We start from the raw sequence: 16,188 nt of genomic DNA on the forward strand, positions 1-16,188 counted from the left end.
GTCAAGTTATTAACTCAGTGCTCAGAACAGAAGAAAGGACCGTTACTTGACCAGGCTCAACAGATCAGGAAATTACATGAGCTCTAGAATAACGAACACAGGGAAAATAAGGTTTGAGAAAAAGCGCTACAAGTGAGGACAGAGCAGCCAGCTAGAGAACGGTGCTCAGGTCGTCCCATCCTGCAGGCGAACGGCAGTGTTGGGGCTGTTGGGAAACTGAGGCTCTAACTCTGACTCTGCCAATGTGGCTGTGACACCTTGGGCAAAGCATCTTCCACCTCTGGGGCTTGGTTTCTTCATTTATAAGACAAAGGTACTTTATGTTTATTTTCATTTTAAGTTATCTCATGTTTATGAGATTTCCTATCTCCCAGCACTGACACAAGTGTTTTATGAGGCTCTCATCTGATTTCTCAAAAGTTGTGAGCCTTGGAAATGCTCGAAGTACGTGAAGTGAGACAAGACCGGGTGCAGCCTCCGCCTCCTCACGGGGCCCTCTCAGAAGCCCCCCACAACCCCTTCTCCAGAAGAGCAATCTCTACACAAAGATGGAAATTGTTTTGCCTGGAGAAAAAGCATTTGAGACATATCCCAGTAATTTTTTTTCTTTAGCCTGTGGAGAACTATTTCTGGGGCTCATGGAGACACAGGGGTAGTGAAATCGGAAAGAACTAGAATATACGGCTTGGCTTGAAGTGGGAAGGAGCTCCACCCAGTGATAGTGGAATGGAATCGCCCAGAGAGAGGAGCCCAAAAGGTTAGGGTTAGGGTTAGGGTTAGGGTTAGGGTTAATTAGACCTTGGGGGTCGAGTTACCTAGAGCTTCAAGGGCAGGGCTTACTTTTAAGGGCTCACCTGTCCAGAATGATTTGGATGAAGTGTTCAGAGATATAGGAGTGTTTTCAATAAACTCTGAAAACCCCCTCCAGCCTAGCCCTATGTGATAATGAGGAGGTTTTATTTGGGGGAGGTAACAACTTAGCATCACTTCCACAAAAAAAAAAAAAAAAAAAAAGCTCTTGGTGGAAATGCGATTGGGAAGGTAGAAAATGTTGTGTCAATAGCTGAACCGTGGTGTACAAAATTTTGTTGTTGAATCTTTTAATCTGGTTTCTACATTGGTAGTCAAGGCAGGATCTCACTGGCCTGGGAGTCAGGAAATCCATTTAACCCTGGCTCTGTCTCATAGGTACCTGTAGCCTCTTCATTTTAAAAATAGTGATAGCAATCTCTGTCCTGCCAGTTCCACAAGATTGTAGTGAGAATCAAAAGCTAATGTATATTGGAAGTGTGTTGGAAATGGTCAAATAATTATCAGGTATAAATATTATTACACATTAAAAAACAGGTCGTTTCTCAAAAATAAACTTGCAGTTAAAACCAGTCAATATCTTAGGGAAGGTTTATAATTCAAATGTTCTTTCATAATTATGCGGATGGCTAGAGATAGAGGAAAGAAGAGAGAGTGTCAAACTACCTTTCTTTCCCTTAGAAATGAAGACTTTGACTTCAAGTTGGCAATATCAAGAAAATAAGCAAAATTACTCCTAGGCTGTGTGAGCTGACTTTCTGGGCAAGGTTAAGTCAGTTGTGTGAAGGTTGTGCCCAAGAACCTCATGCAGAAGCCAGAGTGAGTGCAGGACAGTGTGGTGGCGGCCAACCTCGTTTCAAGTTGTACAATTAGCACAGAAGTCAAAAGAAAAAGATCCCCAATATGACATCATGTGGAATTTTTGAGACTGAGAATATAAGAACATTGAACTAATCCACTGCAAGGGTCCAAATCCACTGCAGGAAAATACTAATTAGAAAAAAACAACTACGTAACGTTTTTCTTCCCTTGGAGAAGCTGAGTAATGAGAAGCAGCTGCTGTTGGGCTGCCAGGCCTAGTAAGGTGAACAGTGCCTTCCTCCCCAACGTGGTCTCTATCCTAATTCCTGAAACCTGGGAGTACATTCCTGAATTTGTGTTGTTTTAAGTCACCAAATTTGTAGTAAATGTGACTAAAAACAATATGCTACAGATAACTGGATAACATGCATTACTGATTCCTTTGATTTCATGGCGACTGCTGTGATTAAGAATTGTACTCACTGTTTTCCAACCTATACTTGCCCTTTGTTTCCTTATTATAAACAAGCGCGCGTGCGCACACACACACACACACACACACACACACCACTTAAAAAATACACAGAAAAGTTCCGCAGTAGATGAGGCCCATTGCGGTTCCCTGCTTCTCCTGACTGACATCTTTCAGGAGTTTCTAGTTTCCCCACAGACCCCTTGCTTCCCTCTCCATTACCCATTTCCCCGACCATCAAAGGGTTTCTTGAACTTCAAGGCAGTTGTTTCCCAGACCCTAGGATACTTTGAGGCAAAGTTGTGAAGGAATGATCTCAGAAATCACACAGTTTAGCTAACACCGTAAGAACATCCTCGGTCCGTGGCAGGGCCGTGTGGTGGGACAGAGCGTGCCGGGATGCTGCTCACACAGCCTCAGTGTGGCTTTGGGCCTGATGCCCTTCACTGTGCTGTATGAGAGCATGGCAGCCCAGCAGAGCTGTGAGCTCCGGGTATGTGGACGGGACGAACCATGGTTTCAATGCCTCGTGGCAGTGGGGAGAACGGCTACTTGCAAGGCCATGGAAAGAATATGGAACACTATGCCCTAGCATTCAAGAAGGGAGGCCTGAGCTCTCAGCATCCTGCAGGCCAGCAGCCTGATGGTGAGTAGCAGCCTGTGACTGACTGAGACAGATCTGGCCCAGAGATCAGCTATGACAGATCACTAGGCCATTTCTCCACAGTGATAAAACCTCTGGTTAAGTCCACCAAAGGTTAGCATTAAGTGGTTCAGTTACCAGGAGGCTAGACTATCTGATCAGAATTATTAAACACAGAGACTGTATTAACAAGGTATTTTGAGTTTTGTGTTATGTAGGCAGAGTATCGATAGTCCAAATGAGTTCATAGTCTGCTTTCTCTCCTCCTACCCTCCCCCCAACACACAATGTTATTACTAAAAAGTGAAGTGTAGGGACTGCAGATAAAAACATCCTCCTTTCTCTTTGAGAGTTATCTGACTTTCAAAGAGGAAGAGTTCACCCCATTGTACCACTCAGCTGTACTCTCTTTTCTTTTCCAAGAAGTATCTTCTGGAAAGAAAACCTCTGGGGATAAAGCATTTCCAAATAGCATTCCTTCAACCTGGGGTTTACGGAATAGAATCTTAAACTTGGAAAGAACTAAACCACGTACATGCTCAGATGTGAAGGCAATGAGCCTGGGAACAGCGGCCATTCCTTTCTCCTTGACTTCTGGGAACATCTTGAAGCGTGCGATCAGCATGGCATACATGTTAGAAATGGCTCCACCTAGAGTAACAGCAGCACAATTATCTCTTCTAGTCTGTCACCACTGTACACACAAGCCACATCCCTACTCCCACTAGCTTAACGTCCTCCTCGGACACAGGGAGAAGACCTTTTTGGCTCACCTTAAACTGAATCCTCAGAGTCAAGCACTAGTTGAGTGTCCAGAGAAGGAGCATTGGGCCCAACCATAAGATGGATGCTCCTTCTCCACACCCATCTCTGTCACTAAGAGTAACTGTAATTGGTTCTTCTCTTGGGAGCTCTCTGAAGAAGCGTTTGAGAACTGAGAAATGGCTGCCTTCCTTCCCAGCTTGTGAGTGTGGTCATTCTGCACGAGGCTTAGGAAAATCTTATATTCTCATATAGAAGACTCATTTCTTCTCCCTTCAGTTTATATAGTACCTTGCACTTGAACTGAGACAAACCAATTGCTGTTAATGATGTGGACTGGTTTAACAATTCTTACAGAATGGGAAGAAGCACCCAAGCCCATCTCGTTGTACTCATTTGTTAATTTTGCTAAACAGTTCTTCTCTCTTAAAGATATTATTAAAATATAATCGTAATAGATAACAAAATCTTGTTTAATAAGACATGCAACTAAGGGAATTTTAAGTTTATATTGAATTACCTTTACTTTGTCATCCTAAAACTGTCAAGGATTTCATTCGATAAAATTTGTATCTCATAGGTTGAGTTTTATTTGCTAAGCAAGCAAGTAAGCTTTCCTCCAGGATTGTTGGAAAGGCTAGGATTTTTGCTATCCAGGAAAAAGACAATATTGTGCATGCAAATGAACGTGTTGGCATGGAAGCTGTGAGATCATGAGGCAGATAAAGGTACCATCCCCCCTCTCACCCAAAGGAGGCCATGCCCTGGCCCTGCTGTTATGTGAATACTTTGAGTTCCCTTCCCTCCACGTGGTTGAGGAGTAGCAGGGCTCTCTGTACTTGGTTGAGTGGCTCACTCAGGGTACGATCTTTGCCTCATGAGCCCTGGGCTCTGACTCAAGCAGGCAGCCGCCACAGAGCGGTCGCCAACCAGATCTTGGCTCTGTCATCAATCAGAATGAGGACGATTCCTACTTCTGGACCCCAGAGACATGTGACAAGCAGAATCTAGGTCAGACCTGTTCTGAGCAGACACCTTGTCTAAAAGTCTGACTGTGAGGATGCTGGTGGGAAATAGAGCAGCTTTTTTTTTTTTTTTTTTTTTCATTTTTCAATAGAGCAGCTTTTAAAGGAGCTGGCACTCTAGCTGTGGCTTCTCGATCCCGCACTTACTGATATTTCGGGCTGAATAATTACATGTGGAGCACTGTCCTGTGCATTGTGGGATGGTAGGGTGTTTAGCAGCATCCCTGGCCTCTACCCACCAGATGCCAGCAGCACTATGCTCCCTAGAGTGACAACCAAAAATGTCTCCAGACATTGCCAAATGTCCCCTGGGAGTGTATTAGGGGCAGAATTCCTCACTCTCCGGCTAAGAGTTTAGCAACCTGAGAGGGACGAAGAGGCTTCCGGCCTCCAGACAGAGCAGGCTGCTCTGTGCAGCACGGGCAGGAGGATGGAGGCAGAAGCCCTGCATGCTCTTATTGCCCACGCGCCTTCCAGAGACAGGCTTCACAAGCAAGGCCCGAATCACTCGGAGAAACCTGGAGACAGGAAAAGGTTTGTGACTAAGCCTTTCCTCTCCCCCCTCAGCCTCTCATGACTTGCTGAGCAGTGACGAGTGCTCAGTTCTCTCTGGCTGTTAGGCATAAGTGACTTCACATAAACAGATTTCTTTGAGAAGTCCCAAAGGACTTTCCATGAAGCACGAAGCCTCTGGATGTGATAGATGGAGGCATAAGGCAAACAGCCACAGATTCAACTCTTCATGCTTAGTCCCAGACAAAGGGATTTTCAGACCTCAGGCACATAATATGTGTGATTTCCCCTTATCCCCACCTCTTAAATAGTAAGACCCTTTACTCTAAGAACAAGGCTGACTGCTACCTAGAAAGGCATCCATTAGTGATGAAGGATGCTATCCACCTTTCCTCTGTACTGCCTATAGAGGGCAGAGAAGAAACAGGTTGCCAATGGCCTTCCCTTCTGTCCCCTTCCCACTTTACAGTGTCTACATTACATTGTAGCATGACATCTACAGGTTCCATTTTGGGTCTTTAGGGTCCAAGGAAGGAGCCCCATGATCAAGCTTAAGTCTTGTCTGCCTCTTCTCTTGATCATTGCCTGTCACTGACGAGGGTGGTGGGGAGCCTAAGCCCATGCTGGCTTAACAGAACTGCCAGAAAGAGTCCATTTTCTGGGGCAGGTGGGTTTCAAGACCAGCCAGGTAAATTAGGCCTTGCCCAAGCCGCGTTAGTCAACATTTTTGGGTCCACAGGAGCAGATGTTCTCTCCTACTTCTTGAAAATCATTAAAACAGAGCCCAGGATGCTCCTGGCTGCCTCAGGGACAACTCAATCATGTCTCCAACCTTGTAAGAGGAGGAAAAATAAAGTTAGAAGTAATGTTGATCTCAAATCCTACTTAATTGCTCCTGAAAATGCCTTAAATGTTAAGAGTTTCAGCTCCAACCTGACCAAGTGGTGACACAGTAGATAGGGCGTCATCCTGGGACACTGAGGACCCCGAGGTTGCTGGCTTTAGCACAGGCTCATCTGACTTGAGCATGGGATTATAGATATGACCCCATGGTCACTGATTAGAGCCCAAATGTTGCTGGCTTGCATCACTGGCTTGAGCAAGGGGTCCCTGGCTCAGCTGGAGTTCCCCTCCTGCCCTCCCCCAATTAAGGCACATGTGACAGAGCAATCAACGAACAGCTAAGGTGTGGCAGCAAGTTGATGCTTCTCATCTGTCTCCCTTCCTGTTTGTCCCTGTCTCTCTCTTGCTAAAAAGAAAGAAGGAAAGAAAGAAAGAAAGAAAGAAAGAAAGAAAGAAAGAAGAAAGAAAGAAAGAAAGAGAGAAAGAGAGAAAGAGAGAGAGAGAGAAAGAAAAGATCATCAGTTTCAGGCATGGTGACAAAATTCCCCTAATAAGGAATAATTTTTCCAGAGAACAACTAAGTACTAAGTTTCAAAATTCATCACAGCTGGTGTTCAATGACTTAAAAAGAAAAGGCTAATTTTCCCTGCAATTTCACTAACAGGCTTTTTTTCAGCACCTGAAAAAAAAAATGCTATGTCTTTAAAAACATAAAATAAATGAGCCAATCTGAGCCTGTCAGTAGAGCTGCTGGATTTCAGCCCCGTCCTCGAGGCCACTGCTGCTCATTCATCATTTCTTCTTTCCACCTGGTTTTATTCTCTCTCCCTCAGCAGCCCTTGTCTTTGCAGATCTGCTGGAGAGAGAGCACACTGTGGCCTTGCGAGGCCTGGCACAGCAGCAGGAGTGGTGCTGGCTTGTGCACTGTGCCCTAGGGGAGCTCCCAGCCCATTATGATGACCTCCTCCCTGCCACTGATTAGGTGATGATCTGCACGCCAGGTGTCTTTTCCCTGGGTCAGTGACTCTTTCCCCACTGTCTTCCTAAATTCTGGCTCTTCTCTTCATCAAACCAAAGCCACAAACACACCTGGGTACCCAAGAGCAGGGTTTCGCCTCAAGCTGATTCCCTTGTCTGGGAGAGGTGTAAATAATGGAGGGGGACACAATGGCAGGTGATAAAAGGCAGGATGGGAAAGACTGAGCGGTGTGATAAAGAAGAGAAGGGATGAGAAAATTCTTGAAGAAATCATCACTCTTTTAGCTCTAACAAACTGTCTCCCTAGGCACTCCTCTGCCCTTATTGAAATTAATGTAAATCAGCTTCTCTGCTTGTTGTTTGAAAGGGACAAGGTACTTAGGATCTATTAAGTAGCTCTGCCTGTCATGCCCTCTTAAACAGAGAATGCTTTATGAAATGAAACTACCCTTTTCCTTTCTCTTATTCTGGGAAGAGCATCGGAGAGTGAATTCTCTTTCTAGGAATCTTTATTCTTTTATTCCACATGATGAATACATCATGTGTGGGGGGCCCCAGTAGAAGTACTGGGTAAGTGTCACCCTTGTTTATGCTGTTTTTGAATACAAATAACTAATGTTCCAGCATGGGGTAGTTGGCTTGGAAGTATGGTCAATGATCACGGGCACTTAACAACACTCATGCTTTGATTGCCTATTTAAGCAGAAATACAGACTAAACATTAAGATTTCCTAGGTTCATATAGGGCATTGAATACCAGAAGAATAAAAAAGAAAAGTTGAAATATCATTTACCAGGAGAAAATATCCCATCGCCAGAGCCCCCAGGCCAGCCAATGATTTCTCTCATTTTCTTTAGCGTGACATATTCCAAAAGCACAAATACTGGAGCAATTTCATAGGTGAACCTGAAATGTAGTAATGGCCACATTTTATGTATGTAACTCAGAAATAATTCACCATTACAATACTCACAGAACCAGTTCCTTTCTCAAACCCCACATTTACAAATGTTATGATTATACATTAATCAGAGAGAAAATTATGTCTTCTAAAAGGTTTGATCATTTTTTTTTACATTCTTAAAGTTAAGGGCATCAATTATTGGCTTAGTGCACAAGGGTCATTTATCATATTGAATAAAAAACATTGCCGTATAAGACTATTCGAATGACAACATCTGGTCTCATTTCTATTTTACAGTGTACATAACTAAAAACCCAAAATGCAAAGAAGGTCTCTTTTGTGTTTAAAAGTGTTGTATAGCTTTGCACAAAGTTATATCAGGACTCTATTCTATCAAGCTAGAGTGAACAGCGATGTACATCTGATGTTCCTATCACTATTTTAGGGGCTACTTAATAAAAGAGATTTTCACATGAGAGGTAGGATAAAGACCATGGATTCACTAATAATTATTCTGGATTACACAAAGACACAGTTAACTACTTATACTTACATGTTAGTGTTTGCTGTTGATGTCAGCCAGTCTGCTGCTAATCCAACCATATCCAGTCCAGTGGAGAGTTGATTGAAATATCTGGGATGCCCTGAGTAAAATGAAATACTGGACTCAGGACTGCACTCAGAGCAAATAAATGCCTCTCAAACACACAATTTCTTTGCTAAAGAACCTTGAAAAATCCTTCAGTGAAAGAAAGTCTGTATTCAGAAAACCAACAGGCACACACACATTCCTCAAAGGAATATTTTATCTAACAAGTGAGGCTTATTTTGGATGTTTGGTATCCTTAAAACACACACTAAGAATCATTCTTTAAATATTCCCTATTAAAAATAACAAATGAGAAAAAATAATGATAACAGCAGATGTAGTCTGCAATGTGGACGCTAGCTTATTTCCTAGCATTCTTTCAATGTCCTAGCAGATGAAATGCTAGTGCAGTCCAAAGCTGCTCAAAGGCAGCCTTTTCTTATTTACACTCGTGCTGCTAAAAATCCTTATTTGTTGAAGCTGTTTTGAATCAGTCGTACCATGTCATCCGCCAGGCATGCCAACATTCATAATAATATTAGTGACAAATGGCTGATGATTACAAAAGACAAGGCAAAAGTGAGAAAATAGGACATTCAGTTGAGTGATTTGCCCTGGATTCCAAAGGTGATGACTGTCTAAAGATGGCATGAACACACCTAATTCTTGTCAATTCTTTTCTGTCCAAATATTTAATTATGAACAACAGAACTCCTCCATAGCTGCAGTTTAAAGTCAAGCTGAATCGACTCCACATGGCTGTCTTGTCAACAAGATACATGAAGATATAGTCAATGGACTGATCAGTCCATTAGCAAGGCTTATCTAATTAATTTCTGGATCTCTCTAAGACTCTCCAAAGGGTTGACATGCAAATACTCCTGAGGCTGGTATTTTAAATGTGATGGTAAGTATCTCATTAGCATTCAATTTCCTTGTCTTGCCCCATAAAAGACTATCTATAAATCTGATTTGTTTAGCAGGAAAAATTTGGGTAGATGAACAATTATGGAAATAGCATCTGATAAAAAGGCACCTGCCACTTACTGGACAACTGTCTGAAGTCTGGGGATGTGATAGTCTCTCGTGCCAGCATGGGCAAAACAAGATAAAGAAAGCAATGGGGAAAACAGGGACAAAAGTCAACACAGAGCTTATCTCTCAGACTGGAGTGCTCTCTTATCAGCCTCTGGCATGTGGCTAGACAATTAGACACAGGGAAAAGATAGGAACTGGGAAAGAAAAGAGCACATTTGCAAAAGATTGGGTTTTGTGCAGCTCTCAACCTGGTCTCCGTCATTGTTTTCCCTCCCTGCTGCCGCGTACAGTGCCCTACCATCTTTCCGGCTCTTTTCCAGGCCCTCTGACGCTGACCCTGTCACTCTGTGCATCCACAGAAAGCGACAAAGCCTGCTTTGCTGCCCCTGCTGAGGCCCACCGTCTGGAACAACCCTCACTCCTCTCTGCCTCATTGACTCGCCATTTCATTAGAGTTCACTGCTGAAATCATAGCCCTCTTTCCCCTCCTGGTGTCCCTACATTTCTGTCCTTTAAGCCATTTCTTTAAAGCAAGGAAATGAATAAGGACGAACAAATCTATCCGTTAATCTACTCTCTCGATTCATATGCATTATCTGTGAAGCTGGGGTCTGTTATCACACACTATTTAACTCTATGGAAACTTTGGCATGAAATTGGCTGCATAAAATGGAAAGGGAATCCAAGAAGTGTGTTGTGGCCCAGGGTGTTAGAAGGCCATCTTCCTGATGTCTGCCTTTGGGAAACTGTGGAAACAAGTCTGGTGGTTCAATGGCCATTTCCCTTTTATATATATTTTTATCTTGGTCTCCCATTTCACCTTCCCTCAAATTTTGCATTCCCTGATGAGGATGTAACAATACACAGGGAGATAGTTTGACAGGCCGGAACAACATGATCTCTCGATTTCTGTAGAAATATTTTGCAGAAATGTTATTTCTGCTCCCTTTGCATGACCCTTACAAACTGCAGGCGAATCCAGGCAGGGCTCTGTGAGTGGAAGGGTGTGAGAGACCTGCCTAGGAGCTTCCCGCCTCTGGGCAGCCCCGCACCTGGCTGTTACCACTGCTGCTGCTGCTGCTGCTGCGCACACCTGGGCCCTGGTTCGCCAGGCTCTGCGCCAGCAATCTGGTGGCCACCAGAGCCTGCGCAGCCAGGGTCACCACGAGTTTGAAAGGTGAGACTAGAGCCGCTCCCAGCTCTGGAATGCTTCCCACAGATCAAGTAAATGGACCAGGAAGGATGCACAGACTACTTGTCCACAGTCAGCTGGGGAGGAGCCCAGAGTTGCCAAACTGCTCTATGTCCTGGTAACAGGCTCCCAAGGACAGCCTCCCTTAATGACACTTCAATTCCTTTGTCTGATGGTTTACTGAGAAGATTCAAGACAATATTTAACCACTCAACCACCCAACTACCACCACCACCAAATATAAAGACCCCCCAACCCCACATATGCCAATTATTCCAGGATTCTATTATTCTTGGCAGCTTTCAGTCCTGACATTTCTTACAAAGGTAGTATTAACAAAATGCAGCGGCATCATTTAAGAGTATTTCCCCATTGCCTCTACTCCTCTCTAAGCTTGGAGCCCAGGTGGAAATCAGGTTAAGGACTCTTAGTAGAAAGCAGGTGATAAGATGCATTTTATAAAAATATCTACTGAGAGGTATGAAAATGCTTAATGGGAGCAGGGTAGTAACGACTTTATAGACCCTAAATAGGACCAGTTGTCAAGTTGCAGCATAAAATCCTATAAACCTGCTAGTTAGAAAGAGAAGATGACAGCTATTAATTCTTTAAAATGCTATTTGAGGGTAGGAGGAAAGACCAGATGACTATGTATGTCATGCATCATATTGATATTGAATTAACATTGATATGACATGTTAGAAATCCAACTTAATCATATTTTTTTTCTGAACTTTAAATAACATGCATCAGAGCTACACTTGACCAAAAGTTTTACAAGCATTTTGGTAAAAATCAAAGTATTAAATTGATTCATGTTTTCCTGACACTAAGTGAAACATTGACAGACAGAATTACTTTCATTGACTTTCAATTCCCATTATCTTAATTCTTTAAATTGTATTTCAGACACTATCAGCTTTAAAGGATGAAGAAGTAAAAGTTTGTATGGATTCTTTTTGATTTGGTAGCAAAACAACAATAAGAAGCATTTTACTAATAACAGTTAAATATTAGGTTGGTGTAATGGGTCAAACAAAAATGAATTAAAAGCATTGTTCAGTTTTGTTCTTATAGACAGAGAGGAAAGAAATCTTTAATGCCCAGTATATATATATACATTATGTGGATTTTCCGTGACCATAATTGAGAATGATATCCAATAAGCCTTCAAAAAACATACTGCACAGACTGAGTTTAATAGAAATCACCAAGCTAAATTCCTTTCCCTATGTGTCTAGCTCTAAATCTACAGTCTCACAAAGGTGGATATTAATAATTCAGTAAATCAGTTTCCCAAGGTTTTTTCTATGCATACCTTTCCTCTCCATTGGTATAAAGAATGTGCAAAAAGCCCCCCCCCCCCCCACACACACAAAGAGCTAAAATCACACAGCAAACATTTTAAAAATGTTTGTTGATTAGAATGATACAGATCAAATTCAGCTTCAAATCAATTAGCCACAGATGAATTTAGATCCATAAGATCTCTCCCTTTCCCTTCCCCCAGAAAAATTCAGTCATACTTATTTTTACTGCTTTAATGAAGTGTTGTGCCACCACGTAGCAGGATGTTCAGAGACGATGTAGAACAGAAAGGAGTAATCATGACCCGGGAGAGAAACAGCTGACTTTATGTGGACAAAATGAAAACTTAGACTGCATTCAAGCAAATGGTACACCTGGCACTATACCAGAGTATGAAGAGTACTGTGAAAAAGCGATACATTTGCCCCTAGAGCTATCTGACTTTCTTCAGCCCCTTTCCTTTTTTATCTTATATGCAGAGTGTGTGTGTGAAGCACACATCCTTGTATAATATGGCTGAATTGTTAAGGCATTTTGAATTGTGTTTTCTTTTGTGTCGGTTTCTTTAAAAAATAAAGACAACCTGGAGTTCAAATATAAAGTGTTGGCCATTTGAGACAATGCCAAAATATTATCTTTCTGGTTCAATAATTGCATAGGATGGTTTGTCTAGTTCCTGACCATTTCTATGCCAAGGAAATTACCAATTAGTATTTCGGCTTTTGTTTGGATCATGTTTTTTTTTGAATGTTCATTTCCACATTCCCCCTTTTCCTGCATTTTGGGTCCCTTCTACTGGCTTCTGCTGGCAAATGATTGTTTTTAAGTCAGTGGTTAATCCCCATGGCCAAATAGGTACAATATAAAATATGATGATTTATAATTAATGTTTCTGAAATTATCATCCACAGAAGCATTAACAGTAATAGTAAAGGGTGCTTTTGCTTTGAATCATTTTAATAGTTACTATTTTTTTAATGATGAAAATAATTTTGTAAACTTGAACATATCCATAACTCCATAAAACAGAAACTATTTTATAGTAAAAATAAAGATTGTGAAAGAAAAAGAGCTTTATTATTTCTGATGAGACAATACCTGTTTTAATTGCATATTTTAGAGTTGTTTGGCAATGCATCAAAATTTCCTCCAAATTTTGTGGCTGGTCTGCCAATTCCCAATTATACTCTTGAAGAAGCTCATTAGGATAATGGAAATCAATCACTTTGGTTGTTCTGTCGAAACTTTTCACCACATACTGAAGCAAAATATCCATAACGTCCTGCAGAAAGGCCAGGGTGGGTCCTTCTCCATCGCAGGCCGGCAGCAGGTCTACGGGATGGAATTAAAAGGCCACATTGTAGTTTTGCTAAAGAAATAACCCATGCAAGATCTTGATCCAGTAATTTCTCTGTGAACGGAGGAATTGTACGTTTTAAAAATAATCTTCTGGAAATGCAGAGTTAGCTTTAAAAGGGAGGCATTTTTCAAAGACGAAGGAATGAAAGAAATTAAGATTTCTCCTCCTCACCTTAAATGAATTCTTGCATTTCAAAACTTGTTTACTTTTCTTTTTTTAAAGAGTGTGTTCCTCTTTACAGGGGTTCGTCCTAAAATGTTACTTCTCAGGGAATCGTCCTAAACTATTATGAAAATTCTTCATGTCAGAAATGTTTCAGGAATGCCTTTGGGCAAACCAGGCAGAACGGGACATGCAGAAAGTTAGGATCTCCGATTTATTAGGAAGGGCTGCTGTTTTCCAAAGCCTGTGTGTGTGCGTGTGCGTGCGTGTGCGTGTGTGTGTGTGTGTGTGTGTGTGTGTGTCGCGTGCGTGTTTGGATGACTAGACGTGTAAAGACAAGGGAACAAAACCGCGTGCAGGTCTCACGTGAACAGAATCGTTCTTCTGTGAATTGCAGCTATAGATTAATTATTCTTGTGAGCTCAAGACCTAGAAAGTCTTTACAATTCTGGACTGGAAACCGAGTCCCACCTGAAGGTTCAGCGGCACCAAAAAGCCGACCAGGAGCTCGGCGCGCGCAGGCACCTCGGCCGCCCGCAGCCCCGGGGGTGGCGCCGGAGCAAGAACGCCGCGGCCCCGGAGCCCCCTGGCTACGCGGGCGCCCAGCGCCAAGCCGGGTCTCGGACCCAGGGAGCAGGCCTCCGCTGTGTCTCCCTTTCAGCCGAAGGTTCTCTCCTACGGTCCGCCTCCGCGCTCCACCTGGAAGCCTGGGGCTGGGCTCCCGGCAGCGGGGGGCGCGGCAGAGCGGGGACGGGGGCTCCCGGGGCCCCGCGAGGCGCCCTCACCTGTTGCGCGCAGACACGCGTAGTTGACGCCCGCGTGGGGACAGCTGCAGGGCTTCTGGCTGCAGGCGCAGGCGGCCTTGCGGGAGGCGGCGCGCGGGGGCTCGCTCCCGCCGCTCTCCGCCGGCCTCTCGGCGTCTCCGTAGAGCAGAGCTGGTCAAGGACACGGGCGCGGACCTCGGTCAGCCGCCCGCCCGCCCGGACCCCCGGCCCCAGCCCGCCCCGGGCCCGGGTGACCCCGGCTGCGCTGCTGGCGGAGCAGAGCGGAGCAGTGGCTTCCCCGGCCCGGCCCGCCCCGCCCCGGGGCGCCCGCACTCACCGCACAGCTTGTTTCCGATGCCGCCCGTGAACTTCTGGGCCACCTGGCACCAGGCTCTCGCTGCCGGGAAAGACAAGCAGGAGGTCGACGAGGCAGAAAGAGCAGAACGGACAGACGGACGTGCGAAATTTTGTTCTACGTGAGCGACGTCAATCAACCGCGTTTCGGGAAGGCGCCGCCCAGGATTCGGCACCGAGGGCAGGTGCGGGAGGCGCGCGGGCCCCAGCCGACCCCGCCCGGCCCTCTGTCCCCAGGAGAAGCCCGCACCGCGACCCCTTCCTCACACCGGCTTCCCAGGTGCAGTCGGATCCGACCAACCGCCTCCTCTTCCTGTCGCGCTCGAGCGCGTTTCCCGGACACTGAGCCCGTCCCTTTCTTTGCGGGCTCTCCTTCCAGACCAAGAGCCTTTCCCCTTCCCCACGGCGACTCTGTCCCTTCTAAAGCAGGTCCAGACGCTTAGGATGGTGGCAGTGTCCCCGGCCCACGGAATTGAGGGTCAAAGACCTGCCTCTGATGGGAAGGCTCGCCCAGACCTGGGCGAACTGGGCCCAGGCTTCTAGCGCGTGTCTTCCTAGGGGAAAGGGACCCGTGGGGGCTGTGGTCTCGTGGGCCCGGAGGGACCTACTCAAGAGCAGTGCGAGACCGCCGAAGTTTCCTGCTCTAGGTGAAAAACCCGCTTCGTCTCCCCAGCCCCGCAAACCGCAGTCCCCCCCCAAAGCGCGCCTGCTACAGGTCCCGGCCCTCCTACCTGTGCCGGGGTTCTCAGGGTCCCCGGCGCCGTCTTCAGACCCGAAGGACCAAAAGCCAGAGCCGGGAGACGCCATCGGCGCTGCGCGACTGGAGCAGGTCGCCTCCGAGTGCGAAGTGCCTGCGAGCTGCCCTCGGCTCGGTCCCGCACGCGCGTGCACGTGGGTGGCGGGAGGGGGGCGTCGCCGGGGGCCGCGCGACCGCGCGGCGGAGGGTGAGTGTCACCCAGGGACAGGAGTCGTGCGTGTCTGCCTGTGCCTGAGCTGGTGTGAGTGTGTGAGTGTGTGTGTGTGTGTTGGAGTTGGGGCTTTGAGACGTGGGGACTCTGTGAAAGCTGTGGAGGTTAAATAAGGAAGGGGACCCAAGGGTCCCCGAGCCAGGAGATGGGAAAGCGCTGAGGGCCCGAAGGATTTTGAAGGCGAGGGAGCCCAATACGGATTGACAAGGGGGCGGCGGAAGGAAAAAAGTGGGCGAGGAGGTGGCCGAATCGTGAGGGTGAGAGACAGACAGTGCCCACTGGCTGGAGTCCAAGCGGGTGGGAGAATGCGGACGAGCTCCCTCCGAGGGCCAGGCCGGGGGCTGCTGGCGTCCCCACCGGCCCGGAGGCGCTGTCCAGGGTGCTGACGCCTCTGGCTGCGTGAGCACCTCCGGGGAAGGGGGGACAGAGACCTGGGCGAGGAGGGAAGGGGGGACAGAGACCTGGGCGAGGAGGGAAGGGGGGACAGAGACCTGGGCGAGGAGGGAAGGGGGGACAGAGAGACCTGGGCGAGGAGGGAAGGGGGGACAGAGAGACCTGGGCGAGGAGGGAAGGGGGGACAGAGACCTGGGCGAGGAGGGAAGGGGGGACAGAGACCTGGGCGAGGAGGGAAGGGGGGACAGAGAGACCTGGGCGAGGAGGGAAGGGGGGACAGAGACCTGGGCGAGGAGGGAAGGGGGGAC

The 16,188-nt window shown here is 46.1% G+C and overlaps 1 protein-coding gene across 1 annotated transcript in view; it reads right to left on the reverse strand.

Annotated features, from left to right (window-relative positions):
* Window positions 1-15,698, reverse strand: part of GAD2 (glutamate decarboxylase 2) — a 96,369-nt gene extending 80,671 nt beyond the window's left edge. The window contains exons 1-7 of the mRNA XM_066385614.1: window positions 15,251-15,698; window positions 14,503-14,562; window positions 14,187-14,336; window positions 12,978-13,211; window positions 8,306-8,396; window positions 7,642-7,754; window positions 3,262-3,377 (exon numbers count right to left, since the gene is read on the reverse strand). Of these exons, the coding sequence (XP_066241711.1) occupies window positions 3,262-3,377; window positions 7,642-7,754; window positions 8,306-8,396; window positions 12,978-13,211; window positions 14,187-14,336; window positions 14,503-14,562; window positions 15,251-15,326 (840 nt within the window). The 5' untranslated portion in view covers window positions 15,327-15,698. The remainder of the gene's footprint in view (window positions 1-3,261; window positions 3,378-7,641; window positions 7,755-8,305; window positions 8,397-12,977; window positions 13,212-14,186; window positions 14,337-14,502; window positions 14,563-15,250) is intronic.
* Between the last annotated feature and the right edge of the window lie 490 nt (window positions 15,699-16,188).

The sequence above is a fragment of the Saccopteryx leptura genome, chromosome 5, assembly GCF_036850995.1.
Source record: "Saccopteryx leptura isolate mSacLep1 chromosome 5, mSacLep1_pri_phased_curated, whole genome shotgun sequence".
Lineage (NCBI taxonomy): Eukaryota > Metazoa > Chordata > Mammalia > Chiroptera > Emballonuridae > Saccopteryx > Saccopteryx leptura.